General features: G+C 44.9%; 1 protein-coding gene across 8 annotated transcripts in view; it reads right to left on the bottom strand.

The window, feature by feature from the left end:
* The window catches only part of TMEM268 (transmembrane protein 268), a 116,275-nt gene that overhangs the window by 73,205 nt on the left and 17,704 nt on the right, over positions 1–25,366 (bottom strand). For 3 of the 8 annotated variants that reach the window (XM_063714395.1, XM_054520523.2, XM_054520521.2), the window contains 4 exons: positions 20,272–20,382; positions 17,080–17,160; positions 15,424–15,606; positions 8,424–11,003 (listed from right to left, as the gene is read on the bottom strand). In XM_063714395.1, the coding sequence (XP_063570465.1) occupies positions 10,824–11,003; positions 15,424–15,606; positions 17,080–17,160; positions 20,272–20,382 (555 nt within the window). In that variant the 3' untranslated portion in view covers positions 8,424–10,823. Of the gene's footprint in view, positions 1–8,423; positions 11,004–15,423; positions 15,607–17,079; positions 17,161–20,271; positions 20,383–25,366 lie in introns of those variants that run through there. The other 5 variants (XM_063714397.1, XM_054520527.2, XR_008509954.2 and 2 more) reach the window with 4 other exon arrangements.

The raw sequence follows: 25,366 nt of genomic DNA, 5'->3' as shown, positions 1-25,366 counted from the left end.
CCTCTGAGATTCCCAAGAACATGGAGCAATCAGACCCTGGCACCTCTTGAAAAGAAATGTGGTTTTATCATTTTAACGCATTAACACATTTGTTTCAGTCACTCCTAACACCTAACAGGGAAGTACTATATTAGGAGAGGCCAGTTTGCCTAACAGGCCACTGTCATAAATGTCCAGAGCTTGAGGGCACAATTCTGCTCACCTACCGTGAGACTCCATTTGACGCTCAGGGCCATAGGGAACAGCAGGGCATGTTGTGAAAAACTCTACAAACAGCAGCCCTAGAGTTATGCAATGTGTAGCCAGTGCAGATACGCAGCACCGCTTGTGCTGAAACATGGAGCATGCAACTGTGAGTAATATGCAGAAGACCCCACATGGTTTCCACATTAGCCAGGGAGCCAGGGACAGAAGTGTATCACTCTGACATAACAGGGCAAAAACTTGGAAAGCAAAATGACAAAGGAGCATTTTGCAACTGACTCGGGGATTCATGGAAGGCTTCCTGGAGACGATGGTGCTTGAGTTTTCTGAAGTTTGAAGGGGAGTTAGCCAAAAGGAGAGGGGATGATATTCCAGAAGGAGGGAATACAATCAGCAAAGTTGGAAAACAGGGACACGACCTGGGAGGGCATGAGGGTAGCAAAGTACCAAGTCTGGAATGACTCAAGTGAAAACCTGAGCCAGGGTTTGGTGGGAGGTGAAGTGGGCAGAGCATCAACAGTTTTGTATCCAGGGAAAGGGAGCTGAACTCTATCTTGAAAATAATGGGAAGCCACAGGTGAGTTTTAAGCAAAAAAGTGACACAGCCTCATTTCTGACTTTTGTACTATGAACAGTGCCTTAGTCTGTTCGGGCTACTAAAATAAAATACCATAACTGGGTGACTTACAAACAACAGAAGTTTATTTCTCACAGTTTTGGAGGCTGGGAAGTCCAAGATCAAGGCTCCAGCAGCATCAGTGTCTGGTGAGGGCCTGTTCCTCATGGGGAGCACTTCTCGCTGTGTTCTCACATAGCAGAAGGGGTGAGGGGTCTCTCTCAGGCTCTTTCATAAGGGCACTAATCTCAATTGTGAGGGCTCTGCTCTCATGACTTAATCCTCCTAAACCTCCCAAAGACCACATTTCTTATACCATCGCCTTGGGAGTTAAGATTTCAACATATGAATTTTGGGGGAACATTAACATTCAGACCATAACAAACAAGGCGAGTTGGAAGACAACACTTTTTTTGTTTGTTTGTTTGTCTGAGACGGAGTGTTGCTCTGTCACCCAGCCTGGAGGGCAATGGCATGATCTTGGCTGGCTGCAACCTCCACCTCCCAGGTTCAAGGATTCTCCTGCCTCACCTCCCAAGTAGCTACAGGAAGGTGCCACCACATCCAGCTAATTTTTGTATTTTTAGTAAAGACAGGGTTTTGCCATTTTGGTCAGGCTGGTCTTAAACTCCTGACCTCAGGTGATCTGCCCACCTCGATCTCCCAAAGTGCTGGGATTACAGGCGTGAGCCACTGCACCCCGCCAGAAGACAACTTATTAATTAGCACTCCTTGTGCCTTCCCCGCCTCAGAAAAGAGAAGAAGAAAGGAATATGATGTCTATGCCATGGCATTGTGGGGTAAAATTCATACCTTCAATGAAAAGCCCATCCTGGCTATAATGTGAAGGATGGATTTTTTTTTTTTTTTTTTTTTTTTGAGATGGAGTCTCGCTCTGTCATCCAGGCTGGAGTGCAGTGGTGCGATCTCAGCTCACTGCAACCTCCACCTCTTGGGTTCAAGCGATTCTCCTGCCTCAGCCTCCCAAGTAGCTGGGACTACACACACCCGCCACCATGATTTGAGTGTAATAGTAATCGCAATAGACAGTCTGGTCCCTTGCTTACTCTGTGCCAGATCCTCTTCTAAGTGCTTCATAAATATCAACCCAATCAGCACAATAACCCAACAAGGTTAGAACTGTTACTACCTGATTTTAGATTAGGGAACTGAGACATAGGTTAAATAAATCTTTTAAGGTTTACACTAATTCACATTAAGTGCCAGAGCTAAGACTTGAACTCAAGAAACCCAACTGCAGAGTCCATACTCTTAACCACTTGGTTATGCGGCCCCTCGATAATAGTAGAATGACATTCAGTTATTGCTCTGGACCCCAAATTGACTGTTCATCGCCTGCTCTTCAAAAATGGAGCTGGCCCTTTAAATATTTTTCTTTTGATAGTTGGTGCAATGCTAGGCTCTGTCAGGAGGGGGAGCTAGAGACATTGGAGGAGGAAGGGGCCTTCCTCCCTGGTTGTGCACAGAGATCACAGTTGCGGAGCTCACAACTTCTCCAACATCACCCTCCCGCAGTGCAGGCAACTTTTCTAGAACAGGAATCCCGCAGGGGATGGTGGTCAGTAGTACTTTGCAACTACCAGCTTCTCCTAGTGTCCCCCACAAATAGGTGTGCCTCTAAGCAGACACTGTTCCATGACAGCTTTCCCTGGCACCCAAAGGTAGACTTCTAGAACATTCTCCCAGACTTCTCTGCCATTGTGTGTATATATATACACACACACACATACATACACACACACACACACACACGTTTTCAGCTAAAACCCCTGAAGGGCTACAACCTGAGAGTAAGGTCTAATCACAACTAGACTAGCTCTCACAAAGCCCAGGGTCAAGTTTATCTCAAGCCTACTTTTCCCAGAAGCAAAACTAAATCCTGACTGAGGGAAGATCCAGAGCCTTGTATATCTCTTCGATATTTCATTTTTCAAAATGTCTAGCATTTAATGAAATATTACCATGAATATCAAAAAATAAGACCAACTGACTGAAAAGCAAAAGGAAAAAAAAAGAACCAGATATTAGAGTTTGCAGATGTGAACTTTAAAAGCAGTACAATTAAATATTGAGGAGAATAGATGACAAGATTGGTAATTTCATTTGAGAACTGGAAACTATTTTTTAAAAAAACAAAATTATAGACCTGAACATTATGATGGATGAAATTAAAAACTCAGGCTGGGCTTGGTGGCTCACACCTGTAATCCCAGTGCTTTAGGAGGCAGAGGCAGGAGGATTACTTGAGGCCAGAAGTTCGAGACCAGACTGGGCAACACAGCAAAACCCCGTCTCTACAAAACATTTAAAAATTGGCCAGGCATGGTGGCACCTGCCTATAGTCCTAGCTACTTGGGAGTCTTAGGTCCCAGGAGTTTAAGGCTGCAGTGAGCTGTGATGGTGCTACTGCACTCCAGCCTGGGCAACAGAGCAAGACCCTGCCTCTTAAAAAAAAAAAAAAAGAAAGAAAAAAATTAGAAACTGGATTGATTTTTAAATGAAGCATAGCGTTTACAAAAAAACTCAATTGATAGGATTAAACACAAATGAGGGCAAGATTAATGGAGAAGACAAGTCAGTAGAAAATATCCAGGCTGAATCACAAAGAGCCAAAAGAATGGAAAAATACCAAGAAGGGTCTTAGAGATACAGTGAAAAGGTCTAACACTTATCATTAGAGTCCTGAACAAGATGAGAGAGAAGAGGGTGAATGCTGTGATGAAAGATATCATGTCACAGATTCAAGGTGTGCTATGAACAAGCACAAGCAGGAAAAATACTTTAAAAGCTACAGCTAGGCACATCAGAATATAACTGCTAAAACTCAACGCAAAGAGAAAGTATTAAGAGCAGCGGTGGGGCTGACAGATGACTTTTCAACAGAAACAATAGAAACCAATGACATCTTCAAAAGGTTGAAAGAAAATAACTGCACTAACCTAGAATTCCTTACTTACCAAAAATATCTTTCAAAAATAAAAACAAAATACAGACTTCTCAGAAAACAAAAATTGAATTTGTCACCATAAGATCTGTACCGAAAGGAAAATACTAAAGGTATTTCTCAATATACTATACTAAATATGATACTATATTGAAGAAAAATACTAAAGTTAGTTCCAGAAGAAGGATCCAAAATAGATGTACAGAAATACAGAAAGGAACAAAGGGTAATAAAAAAGAAGTAACAAAGAGTAATAAAAAGTAACATGTGAATAAATCTAAATGAATATTGACTATAGAAAGCATTAATAAGAATGTCTGCTGTGGCTTAAAATACATAGAAAATTGAAATCCATGACAAGACTACCGTAACAGGTAGAAAGGTGAAAGAATTATATAGTTGTTGGGGCCAGGCACGGTGGCTCTCACCTGTAATCCCAGCACTTTGGGAGGCTGAGGCAGGTGGATCACTTGAGGTCAGGAGATGGAGACGCACCTGGACAACATAGTGAAACTCTGTCTCTACTAAAAATACAAAAATCATCAGGGTGTGGTGGTGCACACTTGTAATTCCAGCTACTCAGGAGGCTGAGGTGGCAGAATCGCTTGAACCTGGGAGGCGGAGGTTGCAGTGAGCCAAGATCGTACCACTGCACTCTAGCCTGGGCCACAGAGGGAGACTCCGTCTCCAAAAAAAAAAAAAAAGGAATTGTATAGTCGCTGGGTTGCCCAGGTAATGGTAGAAGTGATCACGTAGAATACACTTCAATAAGTCAAGGATGCTTGTTAAATCCAGGGTAAGAACTGAAAGAAAAGTATACTTCATATGCTAATAAAGGAGAAATTACCCAAAACAAACAACCTTAATCCAAAAGAAGGGAAAAAGACAGAAAAAAGAAAAGAACACAGTAAGAGAAAAACCGATAGAAAGAATTATTAGTAAGATGGTACATTCAAACCCAAGTCTATCAGTAAACACATTAGATATAGTGTAGTAAATACTTTGAATTAGAAAAAAAACTTAATTTCAAAAAAGCAAATCTTACATGCCTACAAGGGTGAAATCTTAAATATAAGAATGTGAAGAGGTCAAAAGTAAAAGGATGAACAAAGATATACTATGCAATGACTAATCAAAAGAAAGCTCATTTCCTCTCAGTAAGCAAGGAATAGAGAAGAAACTTTCTCAACTTGTTAAAGAATATCTCATCTAGGCATGGTGGCTCAGGCCTGAAATCTCAACACTCTGGAAGGCTGAGGTGGGGAGGATCAACTCCAGGAGTTCAAGATCAGCCTGGGCAACATAATGAGACCCCTATCTCTACAAAAAACTAAAAAATTATGGCTGAGTGTGGTGGCCCAGGCCAGGCACAGTGGCTCACGCCTGTAATCTCAGCACCTTGGGAAGCCAAGGTGGGTGGAGCACCTGAACTTAGGAGTTTAAGACCAAACTGAGCAACACCAACATGACAGAACCCTGTCTCTACCTTTTGGTAGCCAAGCATGGCAGTGCATGTCTGTGGTCCCAGCTACTCAGGAGGCTGAGGTGAGAGGATTACTTGAGTCTGGGAGGCAGAGGTTGCAGTGAGCCAAGATCCCACCACTCCACTCCAACCTGGGTGACAGAGTGAGATCCCATTTCAAAAAAAAATTGGGTGTTAGACCCAGCTACTCAAGAGGATTGCTTGAGCTCGGGAGATCAAGGCTGCAGTAAGCTGTGATCGTGCCACTGCACTCCAGCCTCCAGCCTGCGTGACAGAGTGAGACACTGTCTCAAAACAAAACAAAAAACCTACTAGGGCCGGGCATGGTGGCTCACACCTGTAATCCCCAGCACTTTGGGAGGCCGAGGTGGGCGGATCACAAGGTCAAGTGATCAAGACCATCCTGGCCAACATGGTTAAACACGATCTCTACTAAAAACACACAAAAATTAGCTGGGCGTGGTGGCACATGCCTGTAGTCCTAGCTACTCAGGAGGCGGAGGTAGGAGAATTGCTTGAACCCAGGAAGTAGAGGTTGCAGTGAGGTGAGATCAGGCCACTGCACTCTAGCCTGGTGATGGAGCAAGACACTGTCTCAAAACAAAACAAAACAAAACAAAAATACCAAAAAGTCCGGAGCTAACATTATATTTAATAGTGAATGCCAGGCATGGTGGCTCACGCCTGTAATCCCAGCACTTTGGGAGGCCAAGGAGGGCAGATCACCTAAGGTCAGGAGTTTGAGACCAGGCTGGCCAACATGGAGAAACCCTGTCTCTACTTAAAAAAAAAAGAAAAGAAAAGAAAAAGAAAACATATAAAAATTAGTCAGGTATGGTGGTGCAGGCCTATAATCTCAGCTACTCGAGAGGCTGAGGCAGGAAAATCGCTTGAACCCAGGAGGTGGAGGTTCCAGTGAGCTGAGATCGTGCCACTATACTCCAGCCTGGGCAACAGAGCAAGACTCTGTCTCAAACAAACAAACAAAAAAATAGTGAGACACTAGAAACTCCCACTACAATCATAAACAGGGCAAGAATGTTCCCTCTTACCACTACTCTTCAACATCGTACTGGAAGTCCAAGCCAATGAAATAGGACAAGAAAAGGAAATAAAAAGTATACAGATATACAGATGAGGAAGGAAGAAATAAAACTGTCTTTGTTTACAGGTGAGATGATTATCTCATCAACAAAAGAATCAACAAAGAAACTCCTAAAACTAATAAGAGATTATAGCAAGGTTGTAGGATACAATGTGAGTAGATAAAATTAAATCACTTTCCCATATATTAGCAATGAACAAATGAAATTTGAAACTACACAATACTATTTTTATTAGCACCCCAAAAAATAAGATATTTAGGTATAAATCTTATAAATCTAACAAAATATGTACAAGATCTATAAGAAAAACTACCAAAAAAAAAACTGTAGGAAAAGGGAAAAACCCCTACAAAACTGATAAAAGAAATCAAAGAACAACTAAATAAATGAAGACAGATTCTATGTTTGTGGACAGAAATCAATATTGTGAAAATGTCAGTTCTTGCAACTTGATCTATGGATTTGATGCAATCCCAATCAAAATAAACAGTGAGTTAGTTTGTGGATATTGACAAACTGATTCTAAAGTTTACATGGAAAGGCATAAGACACACAATAGCCAAATCAACATTGAGAGAGAACAAAGTTGGAGGACTCATATTATCCAATTTCAAGATTTACTATAAAGCTACAGTAATCAAGACAGTGTTTTATTGAGAAAAAACAGACACATAGATCAATGGAACAAATAGAGAGCCCAGAAATAGACCCACATAAGTATAGTCAACTGATCCTTGAAAAAAAAAAAAAAAAAAAAAAAGCAAAGGCAATACAATGGAGCAAAGAGAGTGTTTTCAACAGATAGTGCTGGAACAATATGCAAAAAATTAATCCAGATAGAGACCTTACAACCTTCAGAAAAACTAACTTAAAATGAATCACAGACCTAAATGTAAAAACACTCAATTATAAGATAACATAGGATAACACAAACTAGGAGCCAACAGCAGCCAGCAGCTGCAAAAGAAACGCCCCCACTGACTGAACCCTTACTGTGGACCAGGCTTTGTGCTTCACATCAATCACTCCCATTAATCCCCCTTATTATCACACTCCCCCCTTAATACATGAGGAAATTAGGTACAGGAAGTACAGAAAGGGTGAGTATCTGGCCCAAAGTCACCAGCTTGCTCTTTATCTCCTTGCTATATTATCTCTGGATGCTGAATTCCAGAGATTTAACTAAAATCTTTATTGACATAAATATACCCCATGGCACTGAAATAGCTGAGGTCTGAGGCAGACTGAATAACCTTAACTGTTAATGACCTGCTACATCAACAAAAATATACATCAGGTATCTACAATATACGAGACAAAAATTTTTTTAAGCAACAATTTATTGAGCTTTCACTCGTTTGGAATTCAAAGTTGCAAGCACTTGACATTTTTTTTACATTATTTAATCCTTACAACAACCTGCCAGGTACGTGCTCTTATTCCCATCCTATAGATGAGGAATGAGACTCAATGAGAGGAAGAACATTGTTTTTAAGTGGAAGAACTTGGATTAGAATAAACAGAACTCTAGAATCCATGCAATGAGTTACCACCTTCACTCTCACTCGAAGACATCGCACTGCCTCCACCATGGCCACACCTATCACTAACACAGAGCCTTAAGACTTAGGAGCTGGCTGGGCATGGTAGTTCACACCTGTAATCCCAGCAGCATGGGAGGCCAAGGCGGGAGGATCACTTGAGGCCAGAAGTTCAAGACTAGGCTGGGCAACATAGCAAGACCTTATCTCTCTGAAAAAATTACATTTAAAATAAATAAATACAAATTAACTAAAATTTAAAAACTGATGAGCATTCTTGTGTGTAGTATGTGATCTTCACAGCAACCCTGTAAAGTAGGCGAGATCATAGGGATTTTATAAATGAGGAAACTGAGCCGCACAGATGCCGAGAAATGCACATTGTGGGCATACCCTGAAAGCCCCACCCACCAGGTGAGATCATCAAAAATTTTAAAGAAAGGAAAAGGCAGGAAAAGAAACACACATCAAAGGCTCTTAAGCAGACCTTAAAATTGAAAAACTGCTGTTTTGTCATTTAACAAACACATTTTTATTCTCTGTTAATTACTTACCGGGGTTCTAGGACTGACTGAGAAATACGGGCTTCTTTCTATTGGTCACATTCACAGCCAACATTTCCTCTGTGCCAGGTCAGAAAGACAGTGGTCACCTTCGTGAATAATTTCCTTGAGCAAAGCTGCTCTCAGCCTTGACCAAAGCAGCCTTTCCAGGGGCTGCTCTATACCCATGATGTCTCTTCTCTGGCACACAGAAAGTGAATGGTCAGACTCATCTCTTGAATGGCAAGCCACGTGTTTATCACATTTCTTGTTCACCAGATCCACTTTATTAAAAAGCGAAATGACAATCAGAAAGGTCAAGTGACTTAGCCAAGGTCACACAACTTGGAAGCAGCAGATCAGGAAGAAAAATCCAGGTCTGCTAGGTAGACCAGTCTTCTGTCCAAGGGTGTCCTAGGCCCAGGTCATCTCAGCCATGTGGGGTTGCCAGATGTTTCTGCATGTGGATAAAGATAGATAGGCCAAGGGCTACAAGGGGGCAGAATAAGGTAGAAATTCCCAGAACTTTGGTCCTAGAAGGGCCCTTAAGAATCATCCAGGCCGGTTGTGGTGCCTCACGTCTGTAATCCCAGCACTTTGGGAGCCCGAGGCGGGCGGATCACCTGAGGTCAGGAGTTCAAGACCAGCCTGGCCAACATGGCAAAACCCCATCTCTACTAAAAATACAAAAAATTATCCAGGCGTAGTGGTGCACACCTGTAGTCCCAGCTACTTGGGAGGCTGAGGCATGAGAATCACTTGAACCTAGGCGGCGGAGGTTGCAGTGAGCCAAGATCACGCCACTACACTCCAGCCTGGGTGACAGTGCAAGACTCCAACTCAATTAAAAAAAAAAAAAAAAAAAAAAATCATCCAATCCACCCATTATATTGATGGGCAAACTGAGGACCAGGCAAAGAAAGCAACTTGCCAAAAATTACACAGCTTGAAGTGGCAGATCAGGTCCAGAACCCAGGTCCATAGCAATGTCATCATTCAAGTGAGTTTGGACAGCAATTTGCAAAAGCTGCTGTGGGGATGGCAAAGCAATCAATCCACAGGATTTTTTTTTTTTCCTTAGCAAGTCCAGGTCATGCACAAAAAGTACAAGGTGTAGTCTCTGTCCTTAAGGAGTTTACAGTCTAGCTAGAAAAACTGGCATATACACAGGAAAACAGAATCAATACCATAAAACATCAGAACAAGCAGCAGCTCTATCAAGAATTTAAAGGAGGCAGAGAGCAGCAGGGTTGGCTGTGTGGGAAGGCTTCCTAAAGAAGGGCTTAAGAAAGCTGGACTTTGAAGCATGAATAGGAGTCCAACAAATGGAAAGGAATAGGTATGTCAGTCCAGGAAAAAGCGTCAACTCATAAAGGGGTTTCGTGGGAGATGAAGCCAAAATCGCAGACGAAGGCTAGGTCTTGGGGGCTGGGGATCCTTCAGATGCCAGGTCAGGGAGTTTGGACTTGGGTCTATGAAACAATAGGTCTTCAAACTTGTTCAAGAGCAGATCACTGTGAAGCCTCTGAGCTCTTCACAGAATTCCACAAGTGGCTGATCACACTTCATTCCAGGACAATGTTCATGTTGGGAAACATAACCGTTGTTCTACATCTGTAATATAAAACCACAACCACAGGCGTGCATGCCTGTGAACAAAATAAGTCCTCAAGTCAAACAGGATCAATCTTTCTCAAATATTCCTATCAACAGTTATCTGCCCTTGATCTCCTTCTTTCGTCTCTGTCTTCTGCAGCCTGTGTACTGGTAGACAACACGTACACACACCACTGCTTTTCACAAAATATGGGGGAGAAAAACTTAAAAAATTGAGAGAATTCTGAAAACTTACTTTTTTTCTTTATATTGGAAAAAGGCAATCAGATAATTTAGGGGTTCAAGGCAATGCCACATAGAGCAGTATCCTCTCTGAGCCTCAGTTTCCCCATCTGGTATGAAGGGGTTGGAGATGGAAACATCATCTGAGGCCAAGTTTGGACACATAATTTGCCCAGTCTGGTCATCTTCATGTCTCCTGGGCTCTCTGAACAATGAAAGCGATGGGGGTCCAGTCCTTCCATACATGTCCACAGTTCTAAGCAGCAGAGAGAGTGGCTTTGGTGGGACTAGCTCTGTAACCATCAGCTTCTGCAAAGGCCAGGGGGTCAGCATGAGATGTCAAACAAGGATTTTTGTGCTGGGCCCTGAAGTGAGCACAACACCCCAGTGGCTGACATCACAGGCCCCTTTTGGAGTGCCCCCAGATGCTTCTCTCCTCACCTGGGGCTCCCCATTGGCCATCTTGGGCTCCTGAAGCCTTCCTGACTGCTCAGTCTTGGAGGAAGATGAGTACCTTCATCCCTAGGTCACCTCGCCAGGAACGGGCAGCACCCTGTGCCTAGGATGTAGGCTTCTATGAGCTGGCAGGGGCATGGAATTCTCGGAGAGTTCGTGTGTCGTGTCCCCATTGCCTGAGGGAGCTGGGAGGTCACTAGAAGCCGGATGTAGTAGCCGCCAAACACTGCCAGCAGCTGGCGGGCCATTTCCTAGAAGAGGCAGGGAAGCAGACTGAATACCACAGGGGAGCCCCTTGAGGAAAAAGGGCTTAGGCACCAGGGGAAGGCCATGCTGCTTTCTTGCCCCTGGACCCAGCAGTGATGCTCACTAGGAAGAACCAGGCCAGGTCAGCACCTGGGACTCTCAGAAGATGCCAGCCTGGTCCACAAGCTGCAACTCATGGCTTGTGGGGCTCCTGCAGCCTCAGTGTCCTCGTTGCCAAGGTGGGTAACTAACTGCTGAATGGCAATAATAATACGCACAAAAAAAATACGCAACCTCGAAGCCCTAGAGAAATTACCTAATTTCTAATTATCTAACTTTTTAACCCTAGCTGGCCAGGCATGGTTGTTCAAACCTGTAATCCCAGCACTTTGGGAGGCTGAGGTAGGCAGATCACTTGAGGTCAAGAGTTTGAGACCAGCCTGGGCAACAGAGCGAGACTCTGTCTCTACAAAAATAAAATTAAAATTAAAAATATATTTTAAAAATATAAAAAGAAAGTAAACCTAGCCAGCCACAAATACATTTTTTCCACTTTCAAATGTCTATCAGTCTGTAAAGTACATGAGATCAAAGTGACTCACTTGAAGAAAATTACTAGTTAAATGTGGAGGCGGGGAGAGGAATATTCCCATTATAGCGGAATTATTTAATTCATACACGGTACCTGGTAGATTTCTTTACACAAGTACTTCTAACATATTAAAAGAAACTGCTTACATTTAAATATGATCACCGACAGTAAAAGAAAAACATAAAAAAGGGAAAAAAAGAGATTGCTTATAAAAATTAGGTTTATCACAAAAGGATATGTACTGTATGATTCTGCTAATACGAGGCACCTAGGGTAATCAGTTCACAGGGAGAGAAAGTAAAATGGTCGTTTCCAGGGGTTGAGGGGAGGAAGGAGGGAAGGCGAAGTTAGTGTTTAATGAGCACAGAGCTTCAATTTGGGAAGATGAAAACATTCTGCAGATGGCTGATGGTGATGGTTGCATAACGATGTGAATGTACCTCATGCTGCTGAACTATATACTTAAAATGGTTAAGATGGTACATTTTATATTATGTATATTTGCCACAATAAAAAAATTTTAAGTAAAAAAGGATTAAAAAATTGAATGTAATGTACTTTTTTTTTCTTTTTTAAAGACACAGTACAGCCAGGTACAGTGGTTCATGCCTGTAATCCCAGCACTTTGAGAGGCCAAGGTGGGCAGATCACTTGAGGTCCGGAGTTCGAGACCAGCCTGGTCAACATGGTGAAACCCCGTCTCTACTAAAAATACAAAAAAAATTTAGCCGGGCATGGTGGCACATGCCTGTAATCCCAGCTACTTGGGAGGTTGAGGCAGGAGAATCACTTGAACCTGGGAGGCAGAGGTTGCAGTGAGCCAAGATCGTGCCATTGCACTCCAGCCTGGGCAAAAAGAGCAAAACTCCTTTTCAAAAAAAAAAAAGACATAGGATCTTACTATGTTGCTTAGGCTGGTCTTGAACTCCTGGGCTCCTGCCTTGGCCTCCCTACAGTGTTGGGATTACAGGCATGAGCCACTGTGCTAGGCCTTAATGCACATTCTTATTAACACAGTTGGTCTGTAAAGATCCATTCACTGGTCTAGAAGATGGGATCTCAGGGGAAATGCTTAACTTCCTTAAGCATGGGGTTGAAGCTCTTTGGCAATACTTATGTCCACTCTGAATGTAATGAAATGAAGTGTGGGTTACACTAGGTATGTCTGTAGAGTTAGTAATTAAGGACAGGCTTTAAAGTCAAAAAGGCCAAGAGGGAGTTTCAACTCAGCCACTCTATGACTAACCCAGAGCAGTCACTTCACATTACTGAGCCCATTTCTTCATTGGTAGAATAAGGAAAATAGTGGCACTGACCCCTCTAAGTTAGAGTGAGGATTAAAGAGACTAATAGAGGCCGGGCGCGGTGGCTCACACCTGTAATCCTAGCACTTTGGGAGGCCGAGGCAGGTGCATCACCTGAGGTCAAGAGTTCGAGACCAGCCTGGCCAACATGGTGAAACCCCATCTCTACTAAAAATACCAAAATTAGCCAGCCATCATGGCGGATGCCTGTAATCCTAGCTACTTGGGAGGTCGAGCCAGGAGGATTGCTTGAACCTGGGGGGTGGAGTTTGCAGTGAGCCGAGATCACACCACTTCACTCTAGCCTGGGCAAAAGAGCAAAACTCCCTCTCGAAAAAAAAAAAAAAGAAAGAGAGAGAGACTAATAGACAGAAAGCATTGAGCCCAGTGCCTAGTGCTCCACAAATGTCATCAATATCTTTCCATCATTATCACTCAAAAAAGCAGAAACCCCAAATGGTTCATAAGATTAGCTTTTGTTTCAAGTTATCCTTTGTGCTAGAAAATATAAAACACTTCAAATAGTTTACCACTCACTAACTCAGATTGGTCTCCTCGCCAGTTTACTCTAAAATCAATAATGTAAGAAGCAAGGAACTGTAGAAAGAACACTGGCCTACTTAGAATCAGCAGGGCTGGCTTCTGCCATGAGCTTACTGCACTCTCCCTTTCTGGCAACCTTGGGCCAATCAGCTGACCTCTTGGAACCTTATTTCACCCACCAAGGATGAAGGGAAAATAATTCATACCTCGAAGAATATGCTAATGAATTTTATGCATGAGAAAAATCTGTAAAAATGTAAGAGGTCATTATCACTATCTTTCCATCTTCTACAGACACTGGGTTCCTACTGAAATGCGACCATCTGGCCCAGGTTGAGACTTGGGCATCAATTATATTTTCTTTAACTAAATTATAAGGGCAGCTACTTTAAAAACATGTGCACACACTTGATACTCATGATAGGAAATTGTATTACTATTGGTTTTTTATGAATCTAAAAATAATCATTTAAAAGACCCATATTTAATGGGCTATTGCACAAAAACCCACACACGCATGTCACAAGAAAGTACATAACCTTATCAATCTCTTCTCTTTAAAAAAGAAAAAGTCAATAGGATAAAGTGAAGAGGTTAATACATTTATCATTTCTCTTTTTTTTTTTTTAATATTTTGGCAGGGCACGGTGGCTCACACCTGTGATCCTAACACTTTGGGAGGCCGAAGCGGGTGGATTGCTTGAGCTCAGGAGTTCAAGACAAGCCTTGGTAACATGGTGAAACCCCGTCTCTAAGTAAAAATTTAAAAATTAATATAAAAAGATAAAAGATTTTAATAGAGGCCGGGCATGGTGGCTCATGCCTGTAATCCTAGGACTTTGGGAGGCTGAGGCGGGAAGATCAACTTGAACTCCTGGACTCAAATGATCCTCCCACCTCAGCCTCCCAAAGTGCTGGGATTACAGGCATGAGCCACCGCACCGTCCTGTCATTTTCTCTTTTAAATAGTACTACTTGCAGGCTTCCTACTCCCCACCAGCACAAAAGAGTAAGCCTGGGCTGGTTTGGACCTTGAATCCCCAAACCTCTTGGCTGAAAAGATGTAAGTGCTCTTCTGAAGTTTCAGACGTCACCTGAGGTCACCATCACTGCTCGTCTCCCTGACAGTGGGTCTGTCCTCATCATGAGAAGAAGGTAAGCACAAGCTGCAAACCACATTTTCAGATTTCTGGTCTGCCAGTGCTTAGGCATAGCCAAGAGACAGTGTGGATGGCAGGACCCAGCAGAATTCTGGGACTGCAGGAACTGGAATTCAACAGAAATGCAAAGAAGTGGGAGGTCGAGGTGGGTAGATCTCTTGAGCCCAGGAGTTGGAGATCAGCCTGGGCAACACGGCAAAACCCTGCCTCTAATAAAAATACAAAAAATTAGCCAGGCGTGGTGGTGCATGCCTACAGTCCCAACTACTCAGGAGACTGAGGTGGGAGGATTGCTTGAACCTGGGAAGTTGAGGCCATAATGAGCAGTGATCACACCACTGCACCCTAGCCTGGGTGACGGGAGTGAGACCCTGTTTCAAAACAAAACAAAAAAAAAAACAAAAAAAATGCAAAGAAGAGTCAACTATCTAACTGCAATTAAAGTAGACGGATGAATAGTTGGATAGATGAATAAATAATTGATTAATTGACTGAGACCCAAATATTCGTCAATATGTTCATGGTTAAGTAAGCTATAATCTATCAACATGCAACTACCTATCCAATGCAACCATCAAAAAGAATATCCAAGATATTAAATAATGCAACAGAAAGTCCCAGTAAATATAAAATGCTTCCTGTTAACTATCTTTTTAAGTGCTAGGGTGAAGAATGAAAAGATTGAAAACTCCTGAGCTAGATTTGTATGGTGTCTACCAACTGAGAGAAGCCATGTTCGGGGGAATCTAAGAAGCCCCCACATAGACTTTCTCTATGCAAATTCCCCCGAGGGAGGATGGCCCCAACAAGCCCCAGTGCCTGTTACCTCTGGCTCAGCCTCAGGAACAAGCTGATGAAGCTCAGTCTGCATGAGTGGCCTTTCGTTAGGACAAGAATTGCCGGGCAGGAGAGGAGCATCCTCCAAGTTCTCAGGCCCCTCCGCTGTTGCAGGGCTTACCCCAGTCTCCATGACAACACACAACTGGCTCAATCTGCTTCTCAGCAAGGACTGCAAAGGAAACAAAGAAGGGGCTCAGGAGTGCCTAAATCAGGTGTTATCTGCAGCTGAGTCCCTCCCCGAGCTGCAGACCGAGCAGAGGATGAGGTCTCAGACTCACATGACGACCTCAGAAAAAGCTGGTCACATTCGGGATGTTACATATTTCCCTACAGATGGTCATTAATAGCTTCTAAATATTTTTCCTTTTACAGCCAGGCGTGGTGGCTCATGCCTGTTATCCCAGCACTTTGGGAGGCCGAGGCAGAGGGATCACTTGAGGCTAGGAGTTCAAGACCAGCCTGGCCAACATGGTGAAACCCCATCTCCACTAAAAATACAAAAATTAGCCCAGTGTGGTGGCGGGCGCCTGTAGTCCCAGCTACTCAGGAGGCTGAGGCATGAGAATCACTTGAACCCGGGAGGCAGAAGTTGCAGTGAGTCAAGATGGCACCACTGCACTCCAGCCTGGGTGACACAGCAAGACTCTGCCTCAAAACACACAAACAAATATTTTTCCTCTCATGCTCTCACTTGCTCAAAGCAGGCTGGGATGTGGGTATCTTTATCCATATGTTGCAAATGAATAAACTGAGACTCAAAGGCCCTGCCTGAGGCCACACAGGAACTAATGAGCCAAATTCAGGGCTAAGTCACAACTCTGACTTCAAGACTCACTGTAGCCGGGGCTCAGAAAAGGCTGATCCTAGAGAAGAAGCCCAGGGCTCGGAGACAGGAGGCCTGGCCTCCAAACCTGGGCATCACCAGCCAGCTTCATGACCACAGGCCGGTAACAGGTCATCCGAGAGCCTGTTTCCTCCTCTGTAGAAGCAGAGCAAGATCCCTCTGATTTTCTTAATAAACGGTAGAAAGGCACTGTGAACAAGTAAAAGTTGCCTCAATGCATGATACTTTGGAATCCACCAAAATTTATTATTAATATTATAATTATAAAGAAATATATGGCCGGGCATGGTGGCTCACACCTGTAATCCCAGCACTTTGGGAGGCCAAGGCAGACGGATCACCCGAGGTCAGGAGTTTAAGACCAGCCTGGCCAACATGGTGAAACCCCATCTCTACTAAAAATACAAGAAATTAGCCAGGTGTGATGGCAGGCACCTGTAATTCCAGCTACTCAGGAGGCTGAGGCAGGAGAATCGCTTGAACCCACGAAGCGAAGGTTGCAGTGAGCCAAGATCGCTCTACTGCACTCCAGCCTGGGCAACTGAGTGAAACTCTGTCTCTGGAAAAAAAAAAAAGAAGAAATATATGCTCACCGTAGGAAATGTGGAAGAAGCGATGTGTTAAAAAGAAGGAGAAAAGCAGTCCTAATTCCCTAAGCAAAACAACCACTGATTGCTCATAGGTATTCTTCCAAGTAACTTTTTCTCAGACATTTTCCCACCCTTAAGATAATGCAATTGATACAACTTGGCCTTCTGGTTTTTGGTTTGTTTTGTTTTTTCACTGAAGATATCTTACCTCTTGGCTAGTCTTCATTTCTTGAACATGATCAGACAAAAACTGCACACAGTTCTCCAGGTCGAAGTAGACAAACCAAAGCTGTGGGGAGAAGCAGCAGTGACCACCGTGGCTCAAAGCCAGCCCAACCCCGAACTCTTCCTCCCTGAGACAGTCCTATTTAGCCTGCTGTCTGGCAGGAAGGTGCCATTCGGCACCATGACAACATCTCATTTGTATGGTTGGTAGAAAAATGGCTTTGTGTGCAAGTTTAGAAAAGGTCAAACCCTAGTCCAGATGCAGTGGCTCACACCTGTAATCCCAGAACTGTGGGAGGTTGAGGTAGGCAGATCACTTGAGGCCAGGAGTTCAAGACCAGCCTGGCCAACATGGTGAAACTCCTGTCTCTACAAAAAATACAAAAAATTAGCTGGGTGTGGTGGTGCACGCCTGTAATCCCAGCTAATCAGGAGCCTGAGGCACAAGAATCACTTGAACCTGGGAGGTGAAGGTTGCAGTAAGCCAAGATCGCACCACTGCACTCCAGCCTGGGTGACAGAGAAAGACTCTGTCTGAAAAGAAAAGAAAAGAAAAAGTTAAACCCTGTTCAAAATGGCTGCGGCCCCATTTCCCACAAGCTGCTGAGCATCCCAGACAGACTCCAAACCCTCCTGGACATCACCTGTCCACCTGAGGCCACCTTCATCCTCAATGGGCAGGGCGTGAACATGAAAATGAGTGAAACCCTTCAGAGCTGACACCTGTGGCCCACAACCAGGTCTGAGGTAATCAACCTGGGTGCTTGTGGGGACAGAAGCAGGGCGAGAAGTCCATACCCCACCTGTGCCTCCCCTTCCATCCCAGGGGCCGGCCAAGCTAAACTTAACCAGGCTGAAATCGTCCACGTTCACGTTACGACAACCTGTCAAGACCACAGCTGCCACACATCCTAATCAAAGTTCTTGGAGAAACTGGTGGCCCTTGCCCCAAACTCCCATCCACTGGCAACCTCCTCTGGTTCCCAGACCTCCTTCCTCCCACTGATTGATCCATGAAACCCGAAGTCACAGCCTTCTTGCCAACTAGTCTCCCAATGTCATACCCACAAGGGAGGATTTCTCAAATGGTTCCTTTAAAGCTTTTTACTATGAAAATTTCCAAGCATATACAGAAGTAGATGACAGCAACCCATCCTCCTGCTGCAACTGTTAGGTCACCTCATGGCCACTCTTGGTTCATCTCCATCCTCACTTGGTACCTGTCCCCAACACCCCCACCTCCACTGCACCCCCCAGTGAATCTGAAGGACATGCCAGATAGTGAATCACCTCATCCCAAGATACTATTTAGAAACTGAAAGAATCAAGTTGTCTAAAAAGATGTGTCTATTCTTTTTTTTTTTTTTTTTTTTGAGGCAGGGTCTCACTCTGGCATCCAGGCTGGAGTGCAGTGGCGCGATCACAGCTCACTGCAGCCTTGACATCCCGCGCTCAGGTGATCCTCCCACCTCAGCCTTCCAAGTAGCTGGGACTACAGGCATGCGACACCATACCCAGCTAGTTTTTGTACTCTTTGTAGAAACAGAGTTTGCCATGTTGCGCAGGCTGCTGGTGTTGAACTCTTAGATTCAAGCAATCCAGCCACCTCAGCCTCCCAAAGTGCTAGGATTATAGGGGTGAGCCACTGAGCCCACCTGATGTGTCTCTTTTTTGTTTTGTTTTGTTTTGTTTTGTTTTTTGAGATGGAGTCTCGCTTTGTTGCCCAGGCTGGAGTGTGGAGTGCAATGGCACAATCTCAGCTCACTGCAAGCTCCGTCTCCCAGGTTCAAGTGATTCTCCTGCCTCAGCCTCCCAAGTAGCTGGGACTACAGGTGCACACTGCCACGCCCTGCTAATTTTTTTGTGTTTTTAGTAGAGACGGGGTTTCACTATGTTGCCCAGGCTGGTTTCGAACTCCTGAGCTCAGGCAATCCACCCACCTCAGCCTCCCAAAGTGCTGGGATTACAGACGTGAGCCACCGCGCCAGGCCCATTCTTTAGTCATCTATCCATCCATGCATTCATCTAACACATGCCAAGCCACTCCTACGTGCCAACAGATAAAGGAGATTCAAAGATAAACGAGGCTAAAAAGGACCCCCACATTCCAGGAGCTCCCAGTCTGCAATGTCACACTTGAACTGCTGAGAATCTTGTGATGTCATCTGCTTCACTCCAACGTTAGGCAAGATCATCTTATACCTACACCATCTCGGGTGTGATAGGCTCCACAAACATAGGGACCTGCATGTGTTCTCTGCTGCAGCCTCAATCCCTGGGACAGTGCCTGGTACATAATAGGCTCTCAGTAAACATTCGTGGAAGAACTGAGGCAAGTGCATGAGGAGCCTCTTCCCAGGTCCCCCGTGCACACCTACCTCTGGGCTCCCACCAGGCAAGGGGCCATGACTGGTGAGAATGCAGATGTGGTGCTGAGGAGGTTTTGCAATTCCACTGGGCAGATCAGGCATGGATGGAGGAACAGGAGAGTTCAGCCAGGATCAGGAGATCTGGCCTAACTGTGTTCTGACCCACCCTGCCACTCCATACTAGTCACTTTCAGATCTCCCCCCAACCTTCGGAGCAAAGAGAACGACCAAGCCAGGCAGACAAGTCCTTCAGCAACTGACCTGCCTCTCCGGCCTCATCTCTCCCTGCTGTGTCCCTCTGGTGTAGCCCCAGCCATGGTGAGCTCCATGCAGCCCTTCAAAGGGACCCTGTGTACCTTGCCTCTCAGCCTTGCTGGGGGCTGTCCCTTTGCTATAAGGCCGGAGAGGCTACTGTTGACTGTCTCACTGTATGCCTGTCATCCTCTGCCAGGACAGGGACCTTGCATGGGCCCCTCAATGTTGCCAGTGTCCAACCGAGGGCACAGCACAGAGGAGGCTCCATCTGTCTGCTGAATAAATGCCAGGTGAGCAGCAAGGTGTGGACATTATCTGTGCTTCCCTTCCAGCCCTGCCACGTGGAGGTTCCAGGCCACTGGTTACTGCACAGAGAAGGTGTCTTGAGGAAGAAACACCAGGGCAGGGAGGAAGGAAAGGGCTGCCGACAGCCATCTCATTAGCAGACTACTGCAGACACTGTGCAGGTTGGGAGAACTTGAGGCCACTGCTCTCCATTAGCCCAACATAAAACTGGGCCATCAGGAAGAGGTCACTATGAGACACAGCACCTGAATCACACTCTGGCATCCTTCCACTGTGTCTGTCACCCCCAGCAGCACCCGGTGTCTCAGGAGGGCTCCATTGGCAGCTGCCAGCCTCAGGTCCGTGTTGGTGTTGGCCTGTAAGACAAACGCCAGGCCCATCACCAGACCTCCATGCTATTGGAGAGCTCCCAGGCTCTGAGCAGTAGAAACACACCATCCCACCCCCAGATGCCAAGGGACAATCCCCACCCTCAGGTCTGTCATTTCCTCCGCTACTAAATGGTCTGGGGTGGAGGCAGGCGCAGTGACTCATGCCTGTAATCCCAGTGTTTTGAGAGACTAAGGCAGGAGAATTTCTTGAAGCCAGGGGTTTGAGGCCAGCCTGGACAATGTAGTGAGATACTGTCTCTGTAAAAAATTGTTTAAAAATTAACTAGGTGGGGCCAGGAGTGGTGGTTCACGCCTGTAATCCCAGCACTTTGGGGGACCGAGGCAGGTGGATCACAAGATCAGGAGTTCGAGACCAGCCTGGCCAACATGGTGAAACCCCATCTCTACTAATAATACACAAATTAGCTGGGCGTGGTGACACACGCCTGTAGTCTCAGCTACTCGGGAAGCTGAGGCAGGAGAATTGCTTGAACCCAGGAGGCAGAGGTTGCAGTGTGCAGAGATCACGCCACTGCACTCCAGCCTGGGCAACAGAGCAAGACTCCGTCTCAAAAAAAAAAAAAAAAATTTAGCTAGGTACAGTAGCATCCACCTGTAGTCCCAACTACTTGGGAGGGTGAGGCGAGAGGATCACTTGAGCCCAGGAGTGTGAGGTTATAGTAAGCTATGATTGTGCCACTGCACTCCAGCCTAGGTGACAGAGTGAGACTCTATCTCTTAAAAATAAGGAAAGAAAAATAAAATGAGATGGGGGATAGTTGGAACAGTAAATTCAATAGTGTCAGACAGCCCTGGGATAAAGCCCAGCTCTGCTGCTTCCTAGCTATATGGCCCTGGACAAGGTATGTCCCTTCCCTGAACCTTATTTTCTTCAGTTGTAGAATAAAAGAATGTCTCTGCCTCTTAGGAATGGAGTGAGATTTCACTGAGATTGTGTGTAAAGTACTTAACCCAGAGCCTGGGACTCTGTCAAGGTGCATAAGATATTTGCGGAAGATGGGAGATCAAACGGGTTTGATCTGTTTGAGCTGACACATCAAATCTGTTGTGCAAGTGAAGCACTCACTCCATCTAGAACGCACCTACTTCAAAGTACCTAACACAGCGCCTGGCCCTCAGGAGGGGCTCTGGGAATCAGCCTCCTGCTCTCCTACCCAAACCAATGGACGCCATGCATTCAGCTGGGAAAGTGGATGCTAAACAGGTGGGGGAGAAGAGGAGGGACAAGGGGACCCCAAGTGCTAGTTTGGGGAAGTGAGCACAAGATGACTTTCAGACTCAGTTAGAAGAGAGCAGCCTGATCAAGAATAATAGTTCTCAAAAGGGGCAGCACCCTGTAAGGGAGATTTTGGAAATGCAAGGAGGACCCTTTGGTTGTCACAGGGATGGGATGGACAGTGCTGGCACTTAGTGCAGGAGGGCCAGGGGTTCTGAACCCATGCCTTCCACTGAAAGACATGTCCTATTAGAAACCATGTTCAAGACTGTCCCCTGGGCTGCCTGGACTCCAAATGTCCCACTGAGTATACATGCAGATAAAAAAATCTACTTAGAATTCTCTAGTCAGCCAACCTAACTCCAGTTTACATTTATACCTAAAGTGATTTTTTTTTTTTTTTTTTGGAGACCTAGTCTCACTCTGTCACCCAGGTTGGAGTGCAGTGGTACGATCACAGCTCACTGCAGGCTTGACATCCTGGGCTCAGATCTTCCTGCCTCAGCCTCCCAAGCAGCTGGGACCACACATGCATGCCACCACACTCAACTAACTTTTAAATTTTTTGTAGAGATCGAGTCTCACTATGTTGCCCAGGCTGGTCTCAAACTCCTAGGTTCAAGCAATTCTCCCACCTCAGCCTCCCAATAGTGCTGGGATTACACACGTGAGCCACCATGCCCAGCCACTTAAAGTGATTGTTTGCATGAGTTTAATATACACTGACTTTTCCAGGAATGCCTCTACTATGAAACTTGAGGAATAATTATATTTTGTTTTGCCTAGATCTGTAGTAAGAAGATTTGGATGTGGATTTGGATTTGATGTGGATTTCTTCCTTCTTGAAATCCCTATCACCAACTGTTCAATTCCTAACGTATCTCTCACTGCCCATATAACCTTGGGCAAATTACTAAACATCTCTCTGCCTCCATCTCCTTACCCCCAAATGGAGATAATAATGTCCCTACCTCAGAGGGGTATAATAAGGATGAAATGAGTTAATTCATGTAGAATAATTGAAAGAATTGAACACTTAACACATGTCAGCTGATAATATCACAGTGAGGATGACAGTGAACTTAAATCATTGTGTCTTCACTGTGCCATATTAGCCACAAACAAATATTTGTAGGAACTTGGAACTTCTCATGTGTCCTAGCAATGTGCTATACTCTACAAGGCCGGGACTCGCCTGCCTTTACAAACCAGCCAATCTTTTTTTTTTTTTTTTTTTTGAGGCAGGGTCTCACTCTGTCACCCAGGCTGGAGTATAATGTTGCCATCACAGCTCACTGCAGCCTTGAACTCCTAGGCTCAAGCAATCCTCCCACCTCAGCCTCCTAGGACTATGGGAATGTGCCACCACACCCCGCTGATTTTATTTTTTGTAGAGACAGAGTCTCACAATGTTGCCTAGCCTGGTCTCAAACTCCTGGGCCCAAGTGATCCTCCCACCTCAGCCTCCCAAAGTACTGGGATTATAAGTGTGAGCCACCATGCCCAAACCTTCCAATCCTGAGAAAGGCTAACAGTGCGCCAAAGGGAAAACAAGACAGTTATGCCAGACATTGATGCTCTCAAGGACACCAAGTAAGAAGACAGAGAGGATGCTAACAGTAAGAGTGACAATGGTCAGGAAGAGGGGATCTGCATAGACCTGAGTGACAACGGATCCAGGGAGGAGGAGGTCCTGGAGCTGAGACCCAAAAGAAGACCTGAGAAGGGCTGTGTGGCCATGGACTGGTTACTTAACCTTTCTGAGCTTCCGTTTCCTCACTGGCAAAGAGTCAATAACAGTTAATATTTACAAAGCATTTACACCAGGTACTATTATAAACACTTTGTGTGTCTAAGTCATTTAATTCTCACAATAACCCTATGAGGGAGCTACAATTATTATCTCATGTTTTAGATGAGGAAACTGAGGCCCTGATAGATTAAGTAACTCACCCCAAGTTTCAGAGCTAGCAAATGGCGGCAGTATCCTGCCTCCTTATAAGGTTGTTGTTGGGCATAGACATGAAGCCCCAAGCATACAGCACATAATAGGTGCTCATGAAATGATGGACATTATTAGGAAGAAAAGAAGGAGTCTCCTAAATGAGCAGACAGTGATGATGGCATTGCCAGGATGCACCTGGGACCTCCATGCTGCACACAAGCCTTGCGCATTTTCTGGGATTTGTGCCTGGCACAGAGTAAGACCTGTCTTAGATAGATAGATGGATGGATGGATGGATGGATGGATGGATGGATATATATTGTTGGAACAGTAAATTCAATAGTGTCAGTCCTGGGCCAAAGCCCAGCTCTGCTGTTTCCTGGCTGTGCGGCCCTGACAAGGTACGTCCTGGTACTATCAAGGCCTTCATAAATACCAGCTGAATAAAAGGAGGAAAGAAGAGACAGAGGCAGAGAGCCAAAGCAGGCATTCTCTCCACCATGTGAATCACATCCACATCCTTGAAGCACCTGTCAGGTGCCAATCTTTTTTGCTTGCTCCTGCTAAATAAAACAAAACACTTTGCTTCTTCCTCTCCCCAAGACAAAGTTCTTGCTGCAGGAGTAGCCAGCTCGATTTATTTTTTATAGGCCAAACACAACGGCCATGAAAGCTTCAACAGACCCCAAGGGCAGCATTATTTTGCCAGTCTTGTGGCAAAGCCCAACAAAGATCCTTACAGAATGAATACACCATAAAGTTCCCATATGTCTCGTGAACACACCCACTAAGTGGAATTCACACCCCAAATGCTGATTTACATTTCTCAACATCCTGCCCTCCCTTTTTGAGTCAGGCAAGATCAGAGTCCAGCACTGTGCCAGGGATCGGGGGATGGAGGAACAGGAGTTTCCCAAGTAGGTGGAAAGACAACATAGGTGCGGTAGCAGAGAAATGGTCCCCAAAGATGTCTAAATCCTGTTCCCCAAAACCAGTGCAAATGCTGTTACACAGCAAAGGGGAGTTAAAGCCGCCGATGAAATTTATGTTGTTAATCAGCTGACCTTAAAATTAGGAGATTATCTCAGATTATCCAGCTGGCCCAATGTAATCACGAGGGTCCTTAAAAGTAGAAGAGGGAGGCAAAAGAGCCAGGGAAGGAGATGTGAAAAAGACTGGATCTGCCATTGCTGGCTTTGAAGATGAAGAAAGGGATCACAAGCCAAGGCATGCAGAGGACCACCAGGAGCTAAACAGGCAAGAAAATAGATTCTTCCCCGGAGCCTTCAGAAGGAAGCAGCCCTGCCTGTACCTAGATTTTAGTCCAGTGAGACCTATGTCAAATATCTAACCTACAGAACTGGAAGATAATAAATTGGTATTGTTCTAATCCACTAAGTTCATGGTAATTTGTTACAGCAGCTTTGGAAAACCAACAGTTTTCTCTAGTGTTGTGGCTAAGAACATGGTTTGGAATCGGAGGCCCTGGCCTTGATTTCCAACTCTGGCATTTATTAGTAGCATGGCTGGGGCTACTCTCTGAGCCTGAGTCTAGGGTTCCTCGACCGCAAAATAAGTGTAACAGCCTCTACCCAGATTTAATGTCGAAGGATTTAATGAGTTAACGTGGTAAGCATTTAACAGAGGACCTACTACATATGATGTGCTCAGTACATATCAAAAGGCAGACACTGAAGAGACAGAATACAATTAAAATCATACATCAAGTTGCCAGGTATCCGCCTCCTTTCTGAACGTGATCAGGAACCAGAGGGCTCAGGGTTTGA

This window comes from Pongo abelii, chromosome 13, assembly GCF_028885655.2.
Source record: "Pongo abelii isolate AG06213 chromosome 13, NHGRI_mPonAbe1-v2.0_pri, whole genome shotgun sequence".
NCBI classification, from domain to species: Eukaryota; Metazoa; Chordata; class Mammalia; order Primates; family Hominidae; genus Pongo; species Pongo abelii.
The sequence above is the reverse complement of the archived record's forward strand: the minus strand, read 5'-3'. Positions and strand labels throughout refer to the sequence as shown.